The sequence below is a fragment of the Lutra lutra genome, chromosome 9 (assembly GCF_902655055.1).
Source record: "Lutra lutra chromosome 9, mLutLut1.2, whole genome shotgun sequence".
NCBI lineage: Eukaryota > Metazoa > Chordata > Mammalia > Carnivora > Mustelidae > Lutra > Lutra lutra.
This window is the reverse complement of record NC_062286.1, coordinates 90,117,969-90,144,458: the sequence shown is the minus strand read 5'-3', so window position 1 is coordinate 90,144,458 and position 26,490 is coordinate 90,117,969. Positions and strand designations below refer to the sequence as shown.

The 26,490-nt window shown below is 51.3% G+C and overlaps 1 protein-coding gene across 1 annotated transcript in view; it reads right to left on the bottom strand.

Annotated features, from left to right (window-relative positions):
* SH3RF3 (SH3 domain containing ring finger 3) overlaps positions 1 to 26,490 on the bottom strand; it is a 364,818-nt gene that overhangs the window by 146,579 nt on the left and 191,749 nt on the right. Inside the window, exon 2 of the mRNA XM_047745167.1 lies at positions 7,809 to 8,084. Within this exon, the coding sequence (XP_047601123.1) occupies positions 7,809 to 8,084 (276 nt within the window). The remainder of the gene's footprint in view (positions 1 to 7,808; positions 8,085 to 26,490) is intronic.

Here is a 26,490-nt window from a genome sequence, read left to right as displayed (position 1 = left end):
CCACAATCACTAGTTTACCAACCCTTGCTTCATGTACCTGAGTAAATGAAATCTAACTAGACACCACTGATAGGAGGGCCACACAAGCTTTGGGCCAATTCGAGGATTTTATGGAGGAAACCTGTTCCCACCACATCATTTCATTTTCAGATGCACGGCTCAATTTCATTCACATGTCTCAAGTAAGGTGCTCATTGCTCACTGTGGGGCAGTGTAATTCTATGTGCTGTTTTCCCTCTTCCCTCAAGTTCCCATGCTTTGAAAATACACCAAGTGCCATTGTCATACAGCAGTGGCTCTCCTTTGCATCCAGCCAGTCTTAGGGTGGTCCTTAGTTGATGGTAAGTTTGGGCTATGAACATAGCCTGGTTATTAAAAATATATATTGCTTTTCCTCCCAAGGCTCAGTGGGTAGTACATTTGAAAAGGATTTAGGTATTGTGGTAGGCCTGCCGTCTAAAAGGGGCCTTCAACCTGCATTTCTTTCTTTCTTTTTTAAAGATTTATTTATTTATTTGAGAGACCAGAGCGGGAGGGGCAGAGGGAGAGGAAGAGAGAGAATCTCGAGCAGACTCCCACTGAGCACATGGAGCCTGAGGGGGCTTCGATCCCAAGATCGAGACCTGAGCCGAAACCAAGAGTCAGATGCTTAACTCACTGAGCCACCTGGGCACCCCTCAAACTGCAATTCTATTTCATTTAACTAACCTGGCCAAATCTGTGGGCTTGTTCCCACCTGGGGGAAAGTGGATCTTCAAGCAGATGGGCTCTGTAAAGAAGCTGGGGAGCAGAGCCCTGACGGTCCACCTTCCGGACGCACAGGGAGGGTGGTGCCTCTGTGTCCACCCAGAGGCCCTCTGGATGCCACCGAAGGTGACTCACCCAGCACCTAGCCCTAATACCGTTTCAGAAATGCAGTTCAGTAAAGGTCACTACTCACACAATTGGGGCTCGGCCTGAAAACCTAGCAGAGTTCCTTCAGCACGTCTGGATAAACCAACTCCAAGGGCCGACGGTTTTACTCTCCTAACTGAGTGGTGTAGCAATAACACACATCAAGCAGCTAGAAACATCCTTGAAGGGCCACAAGAGCAAGCAGATCCTCCTGGAGAGCCACTTGAAAGCCTTCACTCCCCCTTCACCCGCACTCGAGTGGTTTCTGAGAAGCAGTGGGAACCAGACCAGAGGAACTCTTCCTTTCATCCCTTCAGGGCGGGCTGCCTGCTCCATGGGCCATGGCCATAGCCACCTCACACTACAGTGTGACTGGGGACCTGCGCCTGTCACCGAATGTAAGCCAGTCACACAGTGCCCAAATCACCACTCCTCAGAAAGAAGGGAAAAAAGGAAACGTTGAAAAACTCCCTCAATATTTTGTTGCAGAAGTAACACAAATTGTTCCTCTGGGCAGTTCTAGGTGTGGCGCTTAATGGAGTCATCACTGCCATTAACCCTCTGCTGTCCTGCTGAGGACTCTGGGAGCCATGGCATTCCAGAACCCCAGACTGTCCTGTCTCACACATCCCATCTCAATTCCAGAGGCTGTCAGAGGCCTGGAACCACTCATAGAAAGACAACGCTCTAGGAGAGAGAGGCAGACCTTGTGGGGGGGGGGGTCTCGCTTGCAGCCTCAGGGTGGGTCCAGATGTAAGTGGAGAGGCCAGAGGTCAGATGTCGCACCCTCCTCAGTGCTTGCAGATCTCCCCACTGCACACACACACCCCACACTCATGCACATACACCACATACGTGCATACATACATCACATACAATCACACACATCAGAGGCACACACACTATAAACACACACACACCACATACCACACTCACACACACTGCAGGCACACATACACACTACACTCACACATATCATAGGCACACACACTACAGGCACACACATGCACCACATACCACATGTACACATGTATCACACTTGCCATACCATAGGCACACATGCACACCACAGGCACATACACACCACAGGCACACACATTCCTCAGTAGGATGGAGGCTCAGGTATGAAGACCCTGCTCCCAGTGTGCCCACTGTGGGCCATGAACCCTTGAAGGTGGAGCCCTTCCCACCCACTGGCTCACTGGGAACACAGTCCAGCACTGATAAACATCTGATGAATGAATGAATGAATGGACGAGGAGGCTGGATAAAAATACACTTGTACTCTTCAGAGCAAACACAGCTGACCTCTTGTCCAGGCCAAGGCAGAGTGCCTGCACCCAGCCTCACTGACAAGTACATAGTCAATGTCCTGGGTGCCCTTCACTTTCCCAAGATGGGAATCGGCAGTTGGTAAAGGCAGGATGGCCACACTCAGGAAGCCTGCACTCCAGCCACGAGACAGACAACTGTCATGTAACTACACATATTATGTTCTCTGGAGGGAAAAATGTGAGTGTAGAGTGCTGGGTGGGGAGGCTCCATCACTCAGGGGTCAGGGGCCATTCCGAGGGACATGTGACAGGTGGGGAGGGTGCTCAGGGCCATGGGGAGAACTGCAGAGGCCCTAGGGGAGCCAACAGGATAGAGGGACAGGGGTTGGGAGGCCAGTGTAGCACGAGTGGAGTGAGCCAAGAGCAGGCCTGGAACTGAGCCTGGGAGGGAGGTGGGCACCGGGTCAGGCAGGGCCTCTCAGGCGGCATAGACTCTAACGTTGGCTCTGAGGAGGCTGGAACCAGGTGGGGCAGGCTCCAGCCTCTGAGAGGACAACAGGCTGTGGGTGCTCATGGTGAGCCGGGGAGATGGGGCATACCGGGTGGGAGGCTAGTCCTGGGGGAATATTTCCTGACAAAGCTTCAGACGTAAAAAATATCTTTCTATCTATCTTTTAACAAATATAAAAGATTCCCTATCAGTTTCTCACACCCTCACCTGGATATCCAAACAAGGGTTTGGGCAAGGACATTCCTCAGAAGCCCCCAGGCTGCCACTGCTCTCCCTGTCACCTCCTCTGTGCTAGTGTTTGGGGCTGGTCACCTTAGTAAAGGTGTCTCCTTGACCCAGGCCGAGCTGGACTCAGAGGTGGCTGGAAGGTGGGAACCAGGAACCGGAGCCACAAAGGTGACTGAGATTCTCTTGTAACTTCTGGGGGCTTCCTGAGCAGAGCACTGCAGTGAGGCTCGTCCCACTTTGCTTCCTGGGTCTTTCCAGCCCTGAAAGCATTCCCAACGCCTGTGGGAAAAAAGCAGAGAAGACAGAGTGGGCCTGGGTGCCCAGCGATGGGGACAACAGTCTTGACACGGGTGGAGATTTCACACACCCTGGGCAATACCCCGAGGGATTTAGCCACCAGGAAAAAAAAAAGGGTCTAGCCAACCGGCCAAATTCTCAGCCCCCCAAGCAGTCGGTGACTTAGGAAGGGTGTTTGTTTTCCTGTGAGCATTTTGGACTGACATAAAAAGTGATAAGTATCTGACTGAACCTCATCTTTTCCTGAAACAGGAAGAAAGCAGAGGACAGAAAGCAAATATTTATTGAATGCCTATTTCTGAGCCTGGTTCTCTAAATGCCTTTGCTCACTGAATCCTATTATAAACTCCATTGTACAGCTAAAAAAAGAGACTCGAAGACCAAGTACATGTCCCAAAGTTACCACTTAATAAGAAAAAAGTGTCATGATTTGTATCCTTGTTTACCGATTCCAGAGCCCAAACTGTCTACACCTGATTTTTATCTAAGCCCGTCCCCTGGATTGGAAGAACATAGTTCGGGATTAATGCTGGGGTAATTCACACAGAAGAGAAGTCCCACACTTTTGGGAGACAATGATTAAACATTCAGCAGCATAATAAGATCACATGCAAGGGTGTTGTGCTGACTCCAACAGCAGAAAAGTAGGGCTAGGCTGGGACAGGGTGGTCGTGTTTTATACGGGTCTTTGCCAACTCAGAGCATCCCTCAGGCCCTGAGGGGAGACTGGGGAAGGGACAGTGTGCAGTGAAGGTGGGGAAGAGAGCTGTCCCTATGGCCACTGATCCACAGCCTCATGTGGTAAGCACGACAGGGTTCAGTCCGACACAATGAGCCTCAGGCTCCTGCTGCTAGCCGGGTGCAAAAGAGACTCTGGGCTCAGCCAGGTGCTGCCTGAGACAATCTCATGGCCTCTCGGGATTCCTGAGCATTACAGAGTCAATTCACTAAAGGGCAGCCCCAGGCCCCTGACATCCAGCACAGCTGCCTCACTGGGCAATGAGGATGTTAAACTGGAATGTACACAGTCAGGGTTCAAGGAGAATTTGTTGGATTTTGTAGGTGAGTTAAAACCAGGTAACGTGGACTAAGCTGTCACAGAAAGACTGGAACTCAAAGTCCCCGCTCATCTGCCAAGCCTGAAGCGTAGCTCTTTACTTGTATCCCTTCATCCCGGCACCCCCCCGTAGGACCTGTGTCCTGACCCTGAAGATTAGGTGCCCTGACAAGGTTAAATGTTTCCCCGAGGTCAGCTGTGGGGTCCCTAACTGCAAAGTCCCTGCACAAGGATGCCTCCCCAGCAAACTCATTTCCTCTCTGTGCATGCAGAGGGCGGCAGGCATCAAGGCTCCGCATGAGAGCTGGCGAAAGCACAGGCGGCCGAGCTTTGGGGGCTCAGTGTGCTTCTTTACTTTAGTCTTTGCATTGGCACGTGCCCTGCTTTTTGGAGTGGGACAACTAAGAAGTTATAAAATATGCTTTTTATAGCTGCTTCACTAAAAGTAATTATTCATTCTCTTCTTAAATGAAGCAAGGACTTTCGTTTTAGAATGGCTCTAATTCATGCAATTTTAACAGGACTGTTCAAAAGCCAATGCCGAAGGTAAAAAATCTTGCTTTGATCCACCTGCTTCCTGACTTTTTAAACCCAATCAATCCCATCACCATGAGGTTTTTGAAAGGTAAGTGGGCGTCATCCTTGGATCTTAGAGACCCCTCTCTCCTTGCTAACTCCAGAGTGGAATGCAGGCAAACAACAAAGCATTCCATGCAGTCAAAATCAAGCCATTCTGAAGGAGCGATGCCAACCCCAGAGTCACTTGAGGTGTGATATAAACGAAGGTTGTCAGATGGAACCAGAGGCCCAGGCTTGGGAACAAATGAGCTGGTCAAATGCACATGCAAAGGAAATGTCAGGCAAGCAGCATGGGCAAGAGGAAATAGGAACAGAGCTGGAGAGTCATGACTCGTCACCCATGTCCTACAGAGGCTTTGTTTGAAGACGTTTAGAGGTAAGAGCTGTAGATAGAACAGGGGCTCAGTAGGGGTGTCAATCCAAGCAGATGGGCAAAAGTGGGTGCTCCCAGAAAGGTTATGTGAACAGGGCAGGGGAGGGATGTCACAGCACAATTTTTGGTGGGAATCGTGTGCAGGGGTTTTTAATTCTCCATATTAATCCACAGGATTCAAGAAAAAAAGTCCTTGGAAAACACTCTGAGATAATGCACTTCCTGCCTGGCTTCCCATGGGAACAGCCACATTACCTAGCCAGGGACCCTCCCAGACCCTCACGTGCTGGGTGCCTTTGCCCTCAATTGCAACTCAAATGTCATCTCTCTAGAAGCCCTCATGGCCACAGATCCCTCAACAGCAATGCCCGCTCATGCCCTAGACACAGTCATTGTATACCCAACCCAGTTCCAAGTAAGAATGATACCAACCACAGAATGAGCCTAGAAAACCTGAGTTTTAATTTTCCCCACGAAGACCACTTACTGCTTCTTCTGAAATGCCGAACACCAAGGGCTACCACTGAACGTTTTGGAACCTTTACTAAATGCCTGCTCCAGCTCCCAGGTGACCAGGGTTGTTCTCTGAGGCTGACTCTGGGACACATCTCTCTTGACCTGCTCCTGCCTGCCTCTCCCACCACACATGAGGCTCCAGAGGGCAGCAGGTCTGTCTGTGGCCTCTGGGTGTGGTACGGTGCCCAGCAGAGTTGGAGGCTAGTACATCTTGTTGGGGAGAGGACAAATGCCTCTCTATCCTCTTGTCTGATGGGCTCTGGTCTTTACCCTGGAACTGAATGTACCAGGCAGAGGCCTGTAGAACACAGCAGGTTATGACGTTGGTGGGGAAGGCAGGCCTCTGCTCATGCCAGCTGAAGCTGTGTGCTCCACGGCTCTGCAGTGGTCAGTGCAAAGTAAGCTCTCCCAGCTCAAAGAGCCTCCTCTGACAAAATTCTTTGAGGATGGCTCTGTCTGTTCCTGGAGCTGGCTGAGCTCAGAGAAGCCTGAAGCCATCACAGAGTCTGCCTCCTTAGCAAGAGCCCAACCAGAACTCGAGAGGTTGAGAGGGGTCCCTGCTCTTGGTCACAAGTGACAGCACAGAGCGTCACAGGCCCCTAGCATGTTCTTCTCTCAGGGGGGGTTCTCCGGAGTCCACTGGGCAGAGAAGTGAGCAAAGTTGGGGCTCTGACATTGCACTCCAGGCAGCCTGTCACTCTAGGCTGCAGACTGAGGGAGAGACAGAGAAGAGGAGGAGGGAGGGGGGAGAGAGGAAAGGGGGACAGGTCTAGCTGCAGCTGCCTGGGGAGCCGCACCAGCCAGATGACAATTGGAATTAGCATCAGAACACCTTGATGAAAGGAAGGTAGAAAAGAGTTGAATCCGTGAATGAAAAATAGATTATTCACTGTCAGTCTGAACAATGGAACAAGACACAAATAGCAGCCATGCACAGGACATGCCAATTTTGCTCAGAAATGGTGTGCGCGGTACTCCAGTGGCCCTCCAGAGAGCTCAGCAGCATGGCCAAGTTTGGCAGATGTGGGGAGAAGGAGCAGATGTGGGGAGAGGGAGAATAACAATGGCCTCTCTGAAGTAGGAAGGACGTGGGCTCTAAGCCGGAGATTTAGAGTTCTAGCTCTGTTATTTACAACCACACATGCACACGTGAGGCAGGGGGGAGGGGGGACCAGGACAGACAGGAGACAGAAGATGGAAGGTGGAAGGAGAGGACCGAGCCACCAGCTGCTGGTAAGCCTCTTGGAGCTCAGGCTACAACATGAGGAAGATAGTCAAGATCAAGCTTGCCCGTATCGGTAAAGCTATCAAGGGCAACTGTGGTTACTACTACTGGGTAGGGGCTCCAGAGGCCCGACCTTGCCCAGCACCAGGAAGAGGGTTTGTGAGTGAAAACAAGGAAGGGGGACACCACAGAATGGAGCTTGTCAGTTGTAGTTGGCAACAGACCATCAAGGCTTATAGGGCCATCCTCTCTGCTCTCTCCGCACTTTACAGTCACAAAGGCCTGGGATGGCCAGAAACCAGGCCCCTTGGCATCTCACTGGGCTCTGCTGGGACAGTTCTGCAGCCAAACACTATTCAGTCTGTCAGCCCCTGGGTCCCTCTCTGCAAGACTGACCTGTCCCTATGCGCACATGTCTGTGCCCTCTGGTGTTGTTGCAGAGGACAGGGCTGAGGCATGCTGGCTTCTGGGCCCTACCACCCCTTCCCTGTGAGCTGAGGGGGTCCCTGCAGCAGCCTCCCCTGATGGGCCCCCTCTCCCAGGGTCTGCCAGTCCTGAAGAGACTTCACTCCTCTGGACCTGAGTCACCACAGAGACATGGTGACTCAGGTGACAGAGGGTCCTGCACCTGTCACCCAGTGAGTGTGCTGGCAGCTCTTGGGGGAACTGTGTGTCAGGCTGTGTGCCATCTCCTTCCATTCAACAAAAACTCAGCAAGTAGGAAACGGCTCTCCCTACTTACTGAGGCCCAACAGGGAGGAGCTTGGGCACTCTGGAAGGAGCCAGGATTCCAACAGGCAGGTAAGTGGGAATCACGGGGTGTGGGTGGCAATGTTCACAGGGGCCCGCCTTACCTTGGTAAAGGTCAGACAGTCCTTGTCCTGGTCTCTGTCCTTCATCTCGAAATCATAAAGTGCTTTGCCCTGGGGCGGGGTCTGCGGCAAGGGCCGGACGCACTGGATGTAGCTGGCAGGCAGGAAGCCGTGAGCCCCATGCAGCTCCCCATGGTACCAGTGCTCATCCACTCTGCGCCGCAGAATGATGATGTCGCCCTTGCTGAACTTGAGGTCGCCAGGTTCTTTCCCCTCGTAACTGTAGAGCGCCTTCCCATAGGGAAGCTGGGAGAGAGTCTGAAAGCAAAACATAGCATCACGTTACTCAACATGGCCTTCCTCCTGCCCCATTAGATTGGTCTGGGATGGGGTGCTCCTGTGCCGTGAGGGCATGTACAGAATGTTCCAGAGTAGCAAGTACTTCAAAAGAATAGACACCCAATATGGGGATACTCAAGCCCATGGCCCTACTGAGACAAACCCGTCCCCATAATGGCAGCCCCCACCCCTCCAAACAGAGCATGTGAGAGGGGAGCCAAGTGTGGTCCCGGACTGTCCACAGGAACCAACTCACGCTGCTGAAAAGGACTCTGGAACAGAAGCTAAATTACTGCCCTTTATAGATGAGGGAACTGAGGCATAGAAAAGAGAAGGTAAATGGCCAAAGGCCTACCCCCCACCACCTCCCCCTGCCGCAAGGATAGCAGAATCCCTACCCAGGTAGATTGGCTCTGATATTTTCATCCACTACTCTGTGTTAAATTGTCCTCCATTCTGTGTTATTTCTAGCTGCCAAACTTCCAACAATTATTGTCCAAAAACATTTTCCTGACTTCATCTCCGAATCTTCACAGCAACTCAGACACATGTCAAGGGGGTTCTCAGGTCAAAGGGACAGACCCACATGTACCATGGGACCTTCCCACTCACAGCCTCACAACCAAGGGCATATACTCCTGATGTCCAGCCCAGAGGGACAGTCTGGCCATGGAAGGTGGAGGCCACCCCTAGGACATGGGTCCTCAATGCACTAGGAGTTCTAACAGGTGGTCCCTGGCTATCACAACCCCCGCCCCCATACACACACCAATGACAAATAGCTTTTTGATGCACATAGCAGTTTAGTCCAGAAGTACAATTTCAAGACGATAAAATAGTATCCTCTCAATGTCATGGGACACCTTTGCCATCCTGTCAAAGATTGGCCAACCTTTCTTAAAGTGATCTGCCATCTTGGGTCTCAAATGGTGAGCAACTAGTTCTGAAACCAACACAGAGTTCGTGACAATCTTCTGCTCTTCTGCAATAAGGAGTCTGTTGAACCACCCCGAGACTTGGTGTCACCATCCCCTTCCCAGCTCCTCAACTTAACTGGACCTGTCTCATAAAGACCAGTGGCTGCTTGGGTTTCTATTCCTCTTCCATATGGGTGGTCGATACCCAAGGAAACTCTGCCAGAGGCCAAATCTCTGCCAGAGGAAAACCCACCACTGCCCCTGCGGCAATACCCAACAATTTCCTTGACAGAAGCTGCATTTTCTTACCACAATTACCAGGGCTGTCTATGCCAAAGCTTTCTTTAGTATTTGAATCAATCAATAGAACCACAGAAGCCTGCAGCAGTAGTACATCAAAAAGCTCTTTGTAGGGGACTTAATAGCATGTTGGCAACTCAATCACTCTGCATTTCTGTTTCAGCAATGTCAAATGACAGCAGTTAAGAGAGAACCTGCTGGCAAATTGACAAACAGCTACCACTAACCAATTAAGTAGTAACACCAGAGGAGTTTTTGTAGCAGAACTCAATGAGGAAGAAAAAAAATCAGTTTGCTTTCCATAATACTCATCCTGGCTAGCTTTGTACCATGAGCACAATAGCCTATAACAGGCCCTGATTTCAGAGGGCTGAGGCAAAGGGCTGATTTGCAGCACAAGGACTGTGATCAGAAAAGAATGGAAGGGGTTGTCAGCTGTGAATCACCTGAAGAAGGACACACAAAGGCCAGCCAGCCCCTGGCTCAGGGGTTCTCAGGCAGGGATCGTTGTGTCCCCCAGGGACATTTTTGCTTGTCACAGCTGGGAGGTGGGATGCCACTGGCATCTAAAGGATAGAAGCCAGGGGTGCTGCTAATCGTCCCACAACACACAGGGCAGCCCCCACAGCAAAGGACGGCCCCACCCAGAACATTAATAGGGCTGAGGCTGAGAAACCCTGCCCCAGCCTATGAGGTTAAATTTACAAAAAGACGGCATAGCTTTCTTGTTCTATTTGAACTTAGTCTATCACAACTTTAGAAGTTAAATGTAACACTGACTTCCATGATGGAAGTCTTTTCACTACTGAGCACATGGAGAAGCTGAGACACCCATCAAGATAAGAGGCGTTAGAGGGACTGTAAGGCGAGAACTCGCTGTCCAACTTGAAAATGGGCTTCAGCTCTGCGCGCAGAAGGTCCCGTTTCCTTTCACCGCAGACCAAGCGGGCAGCGCTCAAAAGCAATGTTTGGAGACCCACAGACACTTGAGGTTGCTGGTAGATTTGCTGCTCTTCATAACAAAGGAGAGCGGGAAAGGCTGGATTGGCACTTATGCTCTGTGCACCCTTGCACGCAATTTGCACATTCACACCTCCCCCTTCTCCCCAAGGAGCCAGTAGCGGGGTCACTGGCATTCCCGCTCTGGCCCGCCTGCTCCCAGCTCTCCCAGCTCAGTTGACACAGATGCCACTCACCAGCACCCCTCCTGGGCACCTTGTGCAATCCTGGCCCCCACCTGCCCAGGATGCAGCAAAGGGCCTGGGTGTAGTGACAAGGAACTGAGGCCCTTCCCAGCAGGAGGGCAGCTCCGGGGCTGGTGCTCTGGAGTAATGTGTCCCCCAGTTCCTGCAAGGCACGTACTGCTGATGTTTAGGGGACCTGGCCTTTCCAGGACTCTCCAGAATGGGCCTGGCGCCACCCATGTGGGCACCATGGCCCCTGGCCTGGTCAGCCCAACTCCTTCCATGGCCCCGACTCTATCTGCCTCTATCTGTGCTTCCAATTTCCCTTCCAAGCGGTAGACTTGGTTTCAATCTGATCGCTTGTTCAGACCTCTTGATCTGGATGTCTCATGACTGTCCTGAGAGCCACCAACCCCTGCATTCCTCACCCGGGCCAGGGAACACCCACCCACCGCCAAGCACGTGCCCATGGTGACCCGTGTGCCCACTCTCTCCCTCCACCTTAGCACTCGCCCTCAAGTCCTCCTGCCCCCATGGGTCAGCAGGCGCTCAGAGAAATACTAGGCCTGCTCTGACCGCCCATGGCCAGGCCCTTCCTCTCTCCCTCCTGCACTGCTGCTAACTTCTACCAGTGAGCCTTCAGGACCCGTCAGCCCACTGTGAGGCTGGATGCCCCAACACAGAGCCTATCTACCCGATGGGGCTCTGGACCTTTCCATGGCTACTGACCACCCTTGGGGAGGGGCACCAAGCTCCTGAGCATGGCATCAGGACACCCCCACATGGCCTCAGCCCAGCTTCCAGCTCCCGCTGCCAGCGCTCTTCCCCACTGCCCGTGCCAGCCACGGGGGCAGCACCTCATTCACAGAGAGCACGTGCTTCTGGAACCCCTGGGGCTTGCTTACTACCTTGGCCCATCTCACTTCCTCCCAAACCCAGCAGTAGCAGGCTATGTTCTCCAAGTTCTGAGCCTGTACCCCATCACACCCTACTGCACGAGCACCTCTCAACCCAAGCCCTGGGACATGAGTGTCCAGAACATGGTAGCTGTCCTGGACATGTTTGTTCATTCAGCTGGGCTCAGTTACTCCTGAGACAGAGCCTGGGTGGGGGCTGGAGGTGGGTAAAGTCACAAATGACAGATTGGACATGACACCCCTTGTCAATCAGCATGCCTCACAGAGATCCAGGACAAGGATGCTGGTCCCACTGCACCCGGAGGAGCAAAAGAGCAGCTGCAGCAAAAGCCAGAAAGGAGCGCCCTGCAAACACGGTGGCCCGGCCGGGGCCAACCATCCTGTGGCTCTGAGGTCAGATCACTGGGCTCAGAGCACATAGCACAACCTTGCTGGCCCAGCCACGGTCTGGCAAGGCAGCCATCCTCCGGTCTGTGCCTGTGGGTGGGCAAGGACAGGATAAGTGGAGAGAGAGAGCCATGGAGAAGGGAAGGGGGAGAGGGAGGGAGCCCAGCCCACCTGAGCATTCCCACCCCAGACTGCCAAGATCAGCACCTTAAGGAGCAAAACTGAGATGCAGAACATAGCTCTGAGGGCAGTAATGAAAGTCAGGGACAATGCCAAAGGTGGCTTATTGGGTGTGGGGGGGGTGGGGAGATGGGGTAGAGCTGTCGGAAACTGGTTCTCGCTGTTAGGAAATGCTCTGAAATGGGGGCTCTCAGACCTCCAAGGCACCTGTCATCTTCAAAGCCCTTTGTAAGATTAACTAATTAGTCCATGACAGGGCCTGACCCTCCCAGCCCCCAGAAACTGACCGGGTTTCCATGCCGCCATTACCTCTCGGCCCGCAGACTGCTCCGTAGAACCCCTCAACCACGTGTGCTCTCCTCTGGAGGAATCCTATTCAAACACGGCCACTGAGCTGCCATTCTATGGGCTCAAGACATCAAGGAAAAGAAATAAAAGGAAAAGGGAAATACATCTGGGATGCCTACAGGATAATTTACACCAGCCACCCCTGCAAGGCATTAATAATAATTAAAACTTATAATGTCAATTTCATGGCTCATTACTCAGATGTAGCACACAAATCTTGCTGTGGGCTTAATGCCCTACCCCGTGGAGACATGGGTGCTCACGCACACACAACAGCAGCATCTCCATCTTTTATGAAGATCATCACGGCGGCGGGCTTTGACAAATGTGCCTCCATTACACCATGCCACTGACAGGCTCTAAGTCACAAGGGCTTCCCTGGGAGTGGGGCGTGTGGGGGAGGGCGGCGAAGGCAAGGCCAGGTCTCACTTCTTCAGATCCCCCGGCAAGCTCGGGTGAACAGTGTGGACAAAGAACTCGCCCACGTTTTAGGCTCTAAGGACTCAACCGGTCTCCCTTACTCGGAGCTTCCCAGGCAACCCTTCATAGTGGCACAGCTTCTAACTGCATGTTACCAATGGAGGGCCCCCCAGTCCATCAGCAACATGAGGACAGATAACATGCCTATTTTTGTTCAGTGTTGCATCCCCGACACCTGGCCTGACATAGATCCATGCTCACAATATCTCTTGAATGAATGAACATAGGGACGAGTCAAACCAACCCTCCAGGATTGCACCTGGGCTAAGAGCTTCCCCTGCACATTGTTTTTTTCCAGGATGTGAGGTTCAGGGTCCACACAGCCCAAAAGCTTATTGCTAAGAGTGGCTGGGACTGGATAAATGGGGACAATCCCAGTGATTACTTGAGGAGGACAGCATGACAACCTGAGGAACCAGGCTGAGCAAACGCACAGAGTTGGACACACGTGGGTCTGCCTCCCACAGACATGGCAGAGCTGATGGTCACGGAATAAACACACCCTGGCACGTTCCAGGGATGGTGAGCAGGCTGCAGAAGGGAGACGGCCTAACCGCAAACATGCCAAGCCTGCAGGGCCTATGAAGGCGGCAGAGACAGCTAGCAGTCCCCTGATACCCACCTGCTCTTGCTTCTTGCCAGTGGGAACATTCCAGGTTTCAACTGGGGGTTAAGGTCACCCAGCTAAATACCTTCTTTCCCAGACTTGCTTGCAGGTAGCCATGGCCACGTGTCATAACTCTAGTCATCTAGTGCATGTGACAGCAGCTCATGCAATTCTGGACCCCCATTTATGATGACGTTGGTAAGGAAATCCTAATTCCTGATTCTCCCTCCCATGGCCTGAATGGCGGGGGACAGGGGGAGGTGAGCCAGCTCCTGCCACTCAAAGATCCCCCTCTGAGCAAAGACAGGAGGATCCTGCTCCTTGACTGACCATGTAGAACAGATCCCAGGACTGTGAAGTGGGGAAAAGACACTTCACCTTACTCCAGCCGCCATACTTGGGGATGTTCTCACCAGAGTGTGGCCTGTATCCCAAGTAGGTCAGAGGCTCTGTGGTGTGACTTACCATCTCCCCAGCCCGTAAGTGGTTTTCAAGGCAAAGCACTGACCCCCACACCACTGTGGAGATTACCATTCGTATATTGCCTGCTAGGACGGTACTGTGAGTGCGAACCCTCTCAGGTTTAGAATTGCTTGAAAAGCCATGATGTCATGCGCTAAATGAAGCAGTGAAATAGAACGTCCCCTCCCTCTAGTTTACATGTCACATCTGTGATAGAGATGTCACTACATCATACATCAACCAGGACGTTCCCAGGTTTTAGTTCTACAGCTCTTCAAGTGCCTTCTTCCATTTTTCTCATTAAAAGCTTCCCATCAGGTGCTGGATTTTTGTTCCGTTCACTCCTCTGTTCTGAGGATTTTATTTTCTTTCCGGTATTTGCATACATGTGCTTCCAAGAATTTACAGAACAGCATGATGTGCCAGACCCTGCAGTAGGCTATGGGGAGTAAGACACCTCCCTCTATTCAGAGGGTCACCAACCAGGGCAACAAAAGAGAAATGCACGTTTGGCCCCCAACACATTTGGGGTGAGGACAACACTAAGCCAGTACCCTGTGATGCAGGCGTAAGCCATCTACACCAAGAGTGGCCGTTAGCCACTCTGTTGAGCACAAGTTTTGTGTTTCAGCAAGATCTGTAAGGATTAATAAGAAATTGTACATTTTTCTTTTTTTCTTCCTTTTCCCCTTACTTCTCCTGGATCTTGTCAAAGGCCTTATTCTCAAGTTTGCCTGCTGTTCTATGCATTTTGGCAGGCAATTCGCTGATGTTAGTGGTAATTTGCTGGAAGGTGGGAGGGCTTAACTTCTCAGTCTGAGCTGTTAGGAGAGTGAGATTTAAGGAAACCCATGTTCTGCCTTAGAGACATCTGGTGACTTTGGGCTGGATGGAGTCATTTGTATGTAGAAGGTGTGAAGCCCCTCGGGTTCACACATATGAATGAAGCAATACCATGCTTATGCCACAGAAGGAATGTGGCTCTTTGAACTTCCTCTCAAATTAGCTGATACAACTTTGTAATAAAATCATCATGGCATCAGAAATTAAACTTTTTCGAAGCAACACACTCCTCTTCAAAGAGTTTATGCTTTAAAGAACTCCAGTCACCCTTCCGAGGGTGTGAAGCCACTTTCTAAGCCACTTGCCTATGTGACCCTGGAAAAAGGAGAGACACCAGGATCCAACAAAGTCCGGCAGAAAGGTGGGATCCAAAATTAAGGTCTTCTGGAAGCTGAGTCTCAGAAAAAGTGGCTCCTAACAAGGACATAGCTCAGTTAGGAGGGTTCCCCCCCCATTTGGGGAGCTTTAGAGACAACATTAATGGAAATATTGAGAGTGACAATTATTCTGGAGAAAGTACACATGCACACGCATGCGCGCACACACACGGACATGCTCACAGGCCTGGCTTTGGTTCAGCATTCACACAGATGAGGGTCACAGACAGTCAGTTTGCTCCCATGTGATAGAGAGCCTCACATGTGACGATCAGATCTCTAGCATCCTCCTCCTTGTCCTCAGGGAACATGTGGGCTCATTCCCACTGGGGCCAGGAGCTCACTTTTTACTATCCACATGAAGAAGAACAAAGGGACCCTTACAGTCACTGAAACAAAATGGGCCTCTGCTGACCCCAGCACAAGACCGTGGCTGAGGCCAGCTGGACTGACTCACAGGTTGCCAGCTTCTTGTCCCCCGTCAGTGCAGGCTGGGGGAGGGTAGCATGTGTGCTTGTATGTGCCCTCCCTCCCTCAGAGACCTGTGCAGTTCTTCAATGCCAGAGCAGCTTCTCATTGAACACAAGTGCATTTCTGGGCACCAGCTCCATCAAACTCGCTGGTTTTACAGTTTCCACAGCAACACTACAATGGGTTCCATTCTGGTCAAACAACGGCTTCACCAAGTTCTGTTTCACCAGCAATCTCTCTATTTCTGGTTTACAAAGACAAAGATGCTCTGGGAGAAGCTTCTCTGAAATGCTTGCATTGTCCAGCTCCAGATTATCTGTAGGCCATGGCAGGGTTGAGGGGGAGCATTACACTTTACCATGTGTTTCAGCCCTCCTGACTGTGCCCCTCAGAGGGCCTTGGACACACAGTGACTGAGCAGTCACCACACGGGGCCCTGGCCTGCCTTTTCACTCTCCTTCTGAGAAGGAAAGGGAACAGCTCGACAGCCAAGGTCAAGAATGAAAACCAGAAAGTTCTATGAAAGGGAGAGCAAAGGAGCTGAAGATTGAGGCCCCTGACCAGAATTCTGTAACTGCCCTTTTCCAGGGCTGTGTGTGCCAGCAGTCAGAGCACACAACCACACAAGAAGATTCTCAGGGGCTGCCAAGCTGGCTGACCACCAATAAAGAGGTGTGGCTTCCCTTCCCCAAAATCAAGACAGATATGCCCAGAGTTCCCCTGAGCGGAGACAACAGCCTGTCCTCTCTCTTGGCTGGGAGAGGTGGAATCTGACTACGCAGAAGGCTGGTGGCCAGCTGAACTGCAGAGTGAGGCCCCATGTGGGAGGGGCTGGGCTTTTCCACACCCCCTTGGTTTCCAAATCACTCCAGCCCGACACCCAGCATGACCCTCACGGGGAGAGTGGGTGCCCCACTTCCCTACCACCAAAGCTGCAGTGCCAGTCTGCTCTCCTTCATTTTCATAACATTTCCACTCAAGAGCTTACCAAGGTTCAAAGGGTAACAGAATGAGGTTCTCAACTCCTGCGAGACACCCTGTTGTACATATGCATACCTGTGTCCTGACACCATCCTGCTCTCCGGGAACCTCCTCCCCTAACCACTCTCCATCCCCGCTGCCTGCGAGCTAGGCTCTCCCCTCGCCATCTGCCTCTGCGACCTCACTGTGCTCCGGAGATCCTGCCACTCTGGGAGCTGTGAAGGCCCCTTTGTGGTTCATTGCATGACCTACCCAAAGTGTGAAGGACGCCCTATGAGGTTTGGCTCATAAAATCAAAAGTAATTCTATTCTGACAATTATGAAAACATGAGATCATTAGAACTGCCTGGAGAAGTTTTAAGCCTAGGCTTGGCAGTCATGTAACTAGGGTACCAGTAAGCATTGTTCAGAGACAAAACACCTAGTTCATACCTGTGCAGAAAGAGGCATGTTTGACTAGCACACACACATACACACAAGCACGTCCATGCGTACACACACTCAAACTGTTCCTCAAACATAACCCGCCTGCCACATACACAGGTCTACTGTTCTGAAGTCAGAGAGGAGAAAGAGAAGATGGCCTGGGGGCCAAACCATCCTGCCTGCTGTCTCTGTGAATCAAGCTTTATGGGGACGCAGCCACGCCCACCCATTTATGACACCAAGCTGAGGACTTGCAACAGTCCAGATGGGCCCCAAAACCAAAAGCATTTGCTGTCTGGCCCTTCACCGAAAAAAGTCTGCTGACTCCTGGAATGGAACGTCAGAGCCAGCAATGGCCCAAGGTCAGAGGCTTGCACAGTTCCCACTGGTTCCTGGCTTAGGGGCGGGGGGTGGCTGCCGGGCCCCTCGGTGTAGGTGGAGTGTGCTACCTTTGAGAACAGCACTGCCACTTCTGCTGTCAAAGCAGCAGTCGGGGAACTGGAGCCAGCCCTGGAGCGGTGGTGGCCTTGCCGTGTGCCTTTTGATAAATCACCTCCACACACAGGGCCTCCATTTTCCCATACGCGGGAGATAATCAAGTCTGTCCTTCCAAATTTTCTAGTAATGTCAAGAGAATAAAATTGATGGCACGTAACGAGCTTTCTGTCTCTTAATGAAGAAGGTGCTATAAAAATGATCACCGTAGACTGTTTGCTGAGGCAAACAAATGTTTCAGGACCCTGGATGCTAGAGAAGGCATCAGTAATGACTCCTAAGTGTAGCCTGGAAGTAACATCAGACAGAGGAGGCGAGCCCAACGCCCCCGCCCCCCAGCACTGCACACATGGGCTCCAACAGGCACCAGGAGAAAGAAAGATCAGCAAAGGTTTAATATGTTGTCCTGTGTGACGTCCTCTCTTTCCCCTCTCCGGTCTCTGGGTACTGCTCCGGGGCCCGGAGTGCTTCCCACCTTGCATCCGAAAGGATGCTCTTCATCTGGACTTCCGGCCGCACCTTCGTCTTTAGCCCTGGCCACTTTCCCCTCAGCTCTTGGACTGTGCCGTGTGCTGCTTCCTGCCCTCACCCTGTGTGACCCCTGTACTTCTCACAGCCACCCTGTGGGTTGCTCTTAGGTCACGGACACTCTACAGTTGGAAACAGGCATGATGAAGTTCAGGAACTCGCCCAAGTTCCCGGAGGTGGTAGGAAACAGCAGGGGTTGGAATCCAGGTGGTCTGACTTCCAAGCCTGAGCACGAACCCATCACTTCCATCGCCTTCTAAAAATAACATGACCATTTATTTAGCTGTTGCTTCATGCCAGACACTCCAGACAACTCGATTATTGCTCATAGGAACCTTGTAAAGTGGGAATTACTATTGCCATTTTATAATTGAGGAAAATTAAGAAAGGCAAGGAAGTTTCTCAGGGTCATGGGGCTCATAAGAGGGGACCAGCTTCCAGCTCGTAACCCCAGCCCGCCTCCTCACACTCCCAAAGTGGGAGAAGAGCCCTTGGGGGGGTGGGGAGCTCTGATGATTACCTGGAAGGAAACATGGAAGGAAAAGGCAAGGTGTGAACTGGTTATCCATTGGGCCAGGAAGGGTCCAGATCTCTGTTTGCATTTAACCGGCATCTGTGCGGCAGCTTACTCCTCCTATGATCCCTCCCGGGGGAAGGGCTCACTGCCTGCAACCCCAGCCTCTCCATCACAGGCCCTCTTGGGGCCTGAATCCAGGGGTGTCCGGGCCAGTCTTATGTCTAACATCATAACCAAGGTTCCTAAGGGAAGCATGCTCACCAGTCTCCTTTATGGGGTCAAAAAGGCCTCACACTGTAATACCAGGATCTCCAAACACCTCAGAAGGTCAGGAGGTCAGGAAGGAAAGCAAAGGCTTCCCATCCTTCAACATCTGTTATTTTTCAAAAAGGAAAATAGGGACAGATGGTTCCTTCCAGACCCTACTTTAACTGAAAATAACCAGCAAATGACCTTTAAATATTTTTTTTCCAATATTTTATTGTTTTAATGCTATCCTCCACCTCAAAAAAGAAAAAGTAATACAAGAGGGCAAGGGGGGAAAGAAGAATCATAATTGTAAATATCCATGCAAAAACATAAGTTTCCCTAGGAATCCAGCTTTCTTTAATAGCAAAGAAAAGAGGCCTGGGTTAGAATCCTGGACCCTCTAGGGGTGGGGGTGGCTGCGCGGCAGTGTGTCTAAGAGCTTGACTTCACCGCATGTTGGATGCCCTGGGCCTCAGTGTTCTCTTCTGCAAAATGGGCATCATAAAGTACTTCTCTCCCAGGGAGCCTGTGAGCATAAGTGAGGTAACACCTGTCAGTGACTCGTACTGGTGCCCAGAACCTGGTGAGTACCACGGTTCTTCCCAATGATAATACCGTCAGAACACAGTACATCACCTGTGTGCCACTAGACATCCACAACGCACAACACAGAGACAGGTGCATTCTGTAAAAACACAGACCTTAGCAAAATAAACTTGATCGTGACCCTGTATTAGTCAGTTATAAGACAAAAAGCTGTCCCATTGACAGGCAGGTGCCACACTCCCTGAGACTGCATGTATCGCTCTGGCGGGGTTGAAGGGCAGCAAGGACCATTCCTGTTTTCCTTCTTGACCATCCCTCATCCCCACATGAAGAGCAATTTGCTCTTTGGGAGGCAGCATGCCACAGATCAGGAGGGCATGGCCCCTGGCCATAGGGGAGTCACAGGGCAGATGGAGGGCAGGGCCAGGAGGGATACAAATAGCACCAAGCTCCCCAAGGTCTCTGAGCTTGGGGTCCCAGGCAGGGTGGGCCTGGTCTTCCCACGAGTAGAAGGGGGTCACAGGACTACGGAGGGCCCTCTCACCTACAGACAGGCCCTGAGGTTCTTAGAAATCTTCTTGTCATGCTGGGTCAATCTCAGAAAAAACATCCTATTAGCCCCTTTTCTAGATCTTCTCTGTTTTGTATAAACTGCTTTAGGTCCTTTAGATGTATGGTGGAAAAGCATGAAAACTTTTAGTCCTGAATTAACATTATGAATACTAAATAGGTTTTGCTATTAAGTTTTTTTTAAAAAGCAAGCATAAATCAAAGGGTAGCTAATGGTTTGGGCTTAATTCACACATATGTTGAATTTGTCTGCTTTCCACGGATCCTACAGTCTGCCACGTACTTAGGATGGAGGTCTGGGTGTGCGGGGCTCAGACCACCATTTGGCGTGGGACGGGACAGGGGGCAGAATTCTTCCCTGCAGCCATGCAGGCTGAGCCTCAATGAGTGTGGCTGGAGCCAGCCAGGATCCCGTGGTGCTTCATTTCCGTGTTGATTTACAGAAATCATTAACGCCAGATATTTATTTACAAAATGCTGGGCTAACTTTGTAATGGGAATTGCTGCAAAATTGGACGTTGCAGTCACTTTTATAGACTTCAGGTGAAACTTCATAAATCAATGATGAATGCAAATAGTCTCACTAAGGAGAAACAAACAAACTATCTCCAGTCACTGCCACGGCGCGTGTGTGAGTGCAGTGGACTGCTGCTGGGGCTGGCATCCTCCCCTCACGCAGGTCATACGACAGCCGCTTGCAAGCTGCGAGGGAGGTGCACAGCGAGCCCGTGTCTGTTAGCCATGGACACGAGGCAAACATTTCCTGGAGACAGCTTTGTTCTGAAATGTATTTCATATGCCAGAGAATCACCCCAATTACTACCTATTTTAGCTATGAGAAATTCCTTCTTGAAGGCTTCAGGCTTTAGCGTGACTTTGTAAGTCCATTTAAAGTGCAAAGCGGGTCTCCAGTTGTCTTTTTACCCACCTAGAAAAACAAGACCCCCTCTTCAGCATGGAACCTCTTCCCCCCGTGTAAAGGGTGGGGGGTGTCTTTCTTCCTTTGGCTGGCTTCTTGGAGCAAGTAGTGATTTTTGACCTGCCTAAAATATTCAACACTTTTGAGTTTACTAAAATACTAAAGAGCTCGCTTGGTCTGCCTGAATTCTTAAAAATCAGGAAGAGGAACACCATGTACGCTAAACATGCTCTGATGGGCAGCGAACCAAACAGTATACATTATAAAGCCCCTGCCCTCATGGAGTTAATGTTCCAGCAAATGGACAAGCAAGGAAACCCCCAAATAAGCAAAACTGAGAGGTTAGAAAGTAGTAAGTGCTAAGGGGCAAACAAACCAGGGAAAAGGACAAGAAATGCTAGGAAGGGGGCAGGTTGGAATCTTTAGAGAGGTGTCACCAAGAAGGTAATCTGGGCAGCCCCAAGTTGAGTGACCGTGGCTCGGGAGAGTGGGAGGGAGCCGGGGGAGGCCACGCAGCTCCAGGAGTTATGCAGGGCTCTGAAGGAGACGGTGCAGTCAGGGGCTCTGCATTTGCAAACTGAGGCACAGGAAGAGGATAAAGAAGGACACAGAAAATTCCTCCTTTGGGGGAACACTTCAGGAAGAGGTGAGCTGCTTGCCTGGGGCAGGTGAGAAGCTGCACTGCTGAGCCCCTACAGCTCTGCCTGCAAGACGGTCAAGTCCGGCATTCTGGCTCGGGCTCAGGACAGAGGCAGCACTCTCCCTGCCAGGATGCTGTAGAAAGTCCCGACGCACCTGCACTGAGCACACACCTGTTCTCCTTCTGAAGCAAGCAGTGGTACAACGAGGAGTAGCCTGTGCAGAAACAAAACCATAACACAAATGCTGAACCAGTATATGAGCTATCAACGCCATGATATAAACCATGTTCTCCGAGCCCCAAATTGGGAAACATGGCCTGGAAGGGCATAAAGATAAGTAAACACAGAACTTCCAAAGAAAATCCAGCCTAAAACCCAGAGAGGATATCAGGGACCCAGCAACTTCTCAACAAAAATTCTGGGTCCTCCAAACCTGCAGTCAGTCAGTCGGCCTGCCTTCCGGGCACTCTGCCTAGGAAGCACTACCTGGAAGCTGGTGGCACAGAACATTCTGCCTGAGACAGCTAAGAGAAACAGGTAGGAAGAAGGAGATGGAGCAGGGCCTAGCAACCATCATGTGCTGCTCCAACGAGCCGAAGGGAAATAATTTGTCACTTATTTTCTCCTCTGTATTTCCTCTCCTCCCACTTACCAGCTCATTAAGAAGCTTACCTTCTTGTTGCCACATCGTCTGCCCTGCTGGATTTCCTGCCCCTCTTGCTGGGATCACACAGCCCATAGGGACGGAGGCTGCCTCACTGGCCCTTGTCATCCTGGCGGGGGCCGGGGCAGGGGTGGGACCCAGAGGGTCCTCAGCTCACTCTCCACATCAACCGCTACCCTTCCAAGTCTTTACCTCTATTTTCTGGGAGAAGTCAGCCAAGGGCAAAGTCAGGGGAGGGACATACCAAACAGAGAAGTGATCCTTAAATGACCAGCACATAAATGAAGAGTTGGCTCAGATTTAAATGAGTGGTTGGACTTTTTAAAAAATCTTGGAGATGTGCCCCTATCTTTAAAACTTTTAAACAAATTAACCACCTTTCAGAAGTTATTCTAAGATGCTATAATTATTCATTTATTTTACGAAACACTATTAGGTAAGCATTACTATTGTCTCCATTTTACAGATGAGGAAACTGAGTCACAGAAAAGTATGAGACTTGTTCAAGGTCACACATCCAGGCCTTATCTTCTATGCCAGGGATCAGCAGACTTTTCCTGTAAAGAGCCAAATAGTAGATATTTTAGGTTTGCAGGCCACAGGGCCTCCTGACAAACCTACTCCATTCTGCCATTATAGCATGAAAGCATGGAAGCAGCCATAGAGTCCATATATCTCAATAAATGGGTGTGGCTGTATTCCAATAAAACTTTGTTTATAAAAACAGGCAGTGGTGTGGATCTGGCCTTCAGGCTGGGGTTTGCTGCTCAAAGTATGTTGTCTCACTTTGTGTCCTGTAAAACGTGATCAGTGTCAAACGGTCTTCAAGGAGAATCAGGCTCAATCTGTTACTTTGTGTTTTTGAAAGCAAGAAACCAATGGTTTGATTTTCTTAAAATCTGATGCCCAAACTGAGGGATCAAATTGGTCATGCATAGTTTCTTATGCAATTTAGTGTTATAATATAACATGTCCAACAAGGAGAAGCCATGGAATTTTAAAAGTAAAATTAATCACCCTAACTTGAATTTTCAACTGCAGGCGGGGATCGTTTTCCTCTAGGGTGCAAGCCTGGCACTGGCTGCCAGTGAGACTATGCCCAAAGCAATGTTAAACCCAGGAGATGCGTTCAGGGCTCAGAACTGAGGTCTGTTCTGGAAAATGCTGCAGGGCCAGTGCCTGGGCTCTGTGGTCTTTCCCCAGTTCCTGGCAGGGCCACACCCATAGGGAATCAGGCTGGAGCAGACTGCGTGCGGCTCGAGTCAGGCCAGGCTCCTGGCACACTCTTCCCCAGGGCCCCAGGCGGGGGTGCAGCCTGACCCCACCTGCTGCTGGGCATAAAAGACCACAGGCTGCACTTGTCTTCTGTAAGCTGTGATGGCAGGGGCTGCCAAGGTTTTGCTTTCAACTTTATTTCCACCCCATTGGAATAGCTCAAAGGAACCCATCAGTTTCGGATCCTTTATTCTGCGTGGCAAGAAATACTTCAGTACATTTGTAAGGACACAATTAGCATACCGTGTGAATTCAAGAGCACGGTCCTGAGTCCTATCCATGCACAGGAGTGCCCGAACGGCTGCACCCTGACCTCCTGGAACGGTAGGAACTGTGCAGCGGAGTGATGTCAATGCCCCCACATCCCACCTACCAGATGCGCGCACATCTAGCCCCCCGCGGGCAGCCCCGGCCTCCTCAGCAGCACAAGGAGACAGGGCGTGGCACCCCGACAGAACTAACGGCAGGAGAGTCCGTCTGGGAGGAGCGGAGTGGAGGGGGCCTTGGCGCCCAGTATGCGGCAGGCCAGGGAAGGCCCTGTCCCTCCGACCCACACATGGTCTTGGAGACAGGCACCGGTCAGAGGCAGCGTCACAGAAGTTCATGCCCCTCTGTCCTCACTCAGGCTGCCGGGCTGCCCAGAAGATCCGAATCCAGGGAACCAGCCCTAGGTGCCATCCCACTGTCATATCCTGCTAAAAGACCGGACCAGGAGCACAGGTGGTTGCAGGAGAGAGCAGGCAGCTGATGGAAGACAGAAGATGATGGGGCAGAGGCCAGCAAGGCCCCACCCGGTCAGACCCCAGGCAGCCTGAGGGAGGGCCCAAGGCCGCAGCGGCTTCCCTCCTGCTGCTTACCGTCAGCCTGGGCGGATATACACGCAAAGGCACTGGACAGACTGGGAATAATCGTGCAGTCTGCTCGTCGTAGATGAAGTGAAAAGGCAGAGTCCTGGCGGCTACAGTCTCGGTGCTGGGCCCCTGTCTGTGATTCCGTGTGGGTGGCACACGGGGGAAGACCCGCAAGCAGTTCTGGCCCAGTTCTCAGGGCAGGCTGGTCTCCCAGGGTCAGCGCTCCGCCAGGCCCACCACCAGGCCCACTGGAGGGCATGAGGAGCTGCGGCCCCTCTCATGCAGTCTTCACCAAAGACCTAAAAACTGTCATGACCATAATTCATTCAGCAGGATTAGCTGGCCACCTAACACGGGCCACAGTTCTAGGAACTGCTAATACGTTAGAAACAAAATAGACAAAAATCATCTACCCCCCCTATGAGAGCACATATTTTAGAAGGGGAGAGAGACATACGTAATCATTACACATACGTAGCTCACTGAAGCCAGGATGTACTGGGGAGGAAATACACCAGGAAGAGGACAGGAAGTGTCAGTGGGGCTGGAGATGGTTTGCAATTTTAAATTCAGTCCAGTTCTGGGGCAAGTGTCCCTGGCAGCGAGGACACGGGCAATGCCCAGGTGAGATGCCAGGCCTTCATGTATTCCTCTGTTCACACTCAGATCAGTGTCTTTATAACGGCAAAAAGAAGCGTGAGAAGCAGCGGGGAGGGGAGGATGCAGGGAACAAGGTTGGGGAGCTGCTAACTGATGACATATGAGGGACTTTTTTGACGGCCAGTTCCGGCATCATGCACAGGCGCACAGCCCTGCAGGACAGGGGGAGGCTCTGCATACAGCAGCAGGGGCTGTCAGCTTGTGAGCCCAAGCACCGGCACTGCTGAGGCTCAAGGAAACAGAGAGCCAGGCACAGAGCATGCAGAGAGGCAGAAAGTGTCCTCCGGTCATCTGGGACAGGGCATCTTCCTGTGCTCAAGAGAAAAGCTGATGAGTCCTTTTCAGATTTTGGTCCAAAGTCAACAACAGATGCTACAAGGATTCCGAATGGCTGGCTCTTCACATGAGGCTCGGAAGCAGCCAATTTGTGGCACAGCCTCCACTTGGCACATAGTCACTGGGCGCTCCCTTTATGACACACTGCGCAGGTGCCTGTACCCCAGGGAGGAGTGACCAGAGACCCTCGCCAGGGAGTCACAGTCCCTTCACATGCAGCGTATTTGTTGGTGGGAACCGGGTTGAGAACACACACCCACACCCCCCCAATATACACATACACCACCCCTACACACATGCACACACACACCATGCTTACATACACGCACACACACATCACCCCATACACAGGCGCACACCACCCCTACACACACACACCACCCCTACACACATGCGCACACACACCACGATACACACACACATTACCCCTACACACACGCACACATAAACCTACCACCCCATACACACACATGCCACACTACACACACACACACACACATCCACACACATATACCACCCCATACACACACGCACACACACACCACCCCTACACACATGCACACGCATACCACTTGATACACACACACCACCCCCTATACACACACACACATACCACCACATACACACACACATCACCCTGTACACACATGCACACACTACCCCATACACACACACGCACACACATACAACCTGATACACCAACACCACCCCTACACACATGCACACATACACATACCACCCATACACATACACACACATCCACACACATATACCACCATATACACACATGCATACACACACCACCCTATACACACATGAACACATACCACACCATCCCATACATACACACACCACACCATACACACATGCACGCACACACATATATACCACCCCATATGCACACACACATAACCACACCATCACATATACACACACATACCAGCATCACACCCACACACATACCACACCATACACAAACACACTCACCACACACACACCATACACAAACCAACCCACACACATATATCACGCCATACACACACACACCCCATACATATACACACATAGACACACACATAGCACACCACCCCACATACACCCACACACATATCATACACACTACACACACATACCACATCATACACATACCACATCATACACACACAGTATGCCATAAACACACACACCCCACACACATCCCACACCACACACCCTACGCCATACACATAAGCACACACACCCATACCACAACAC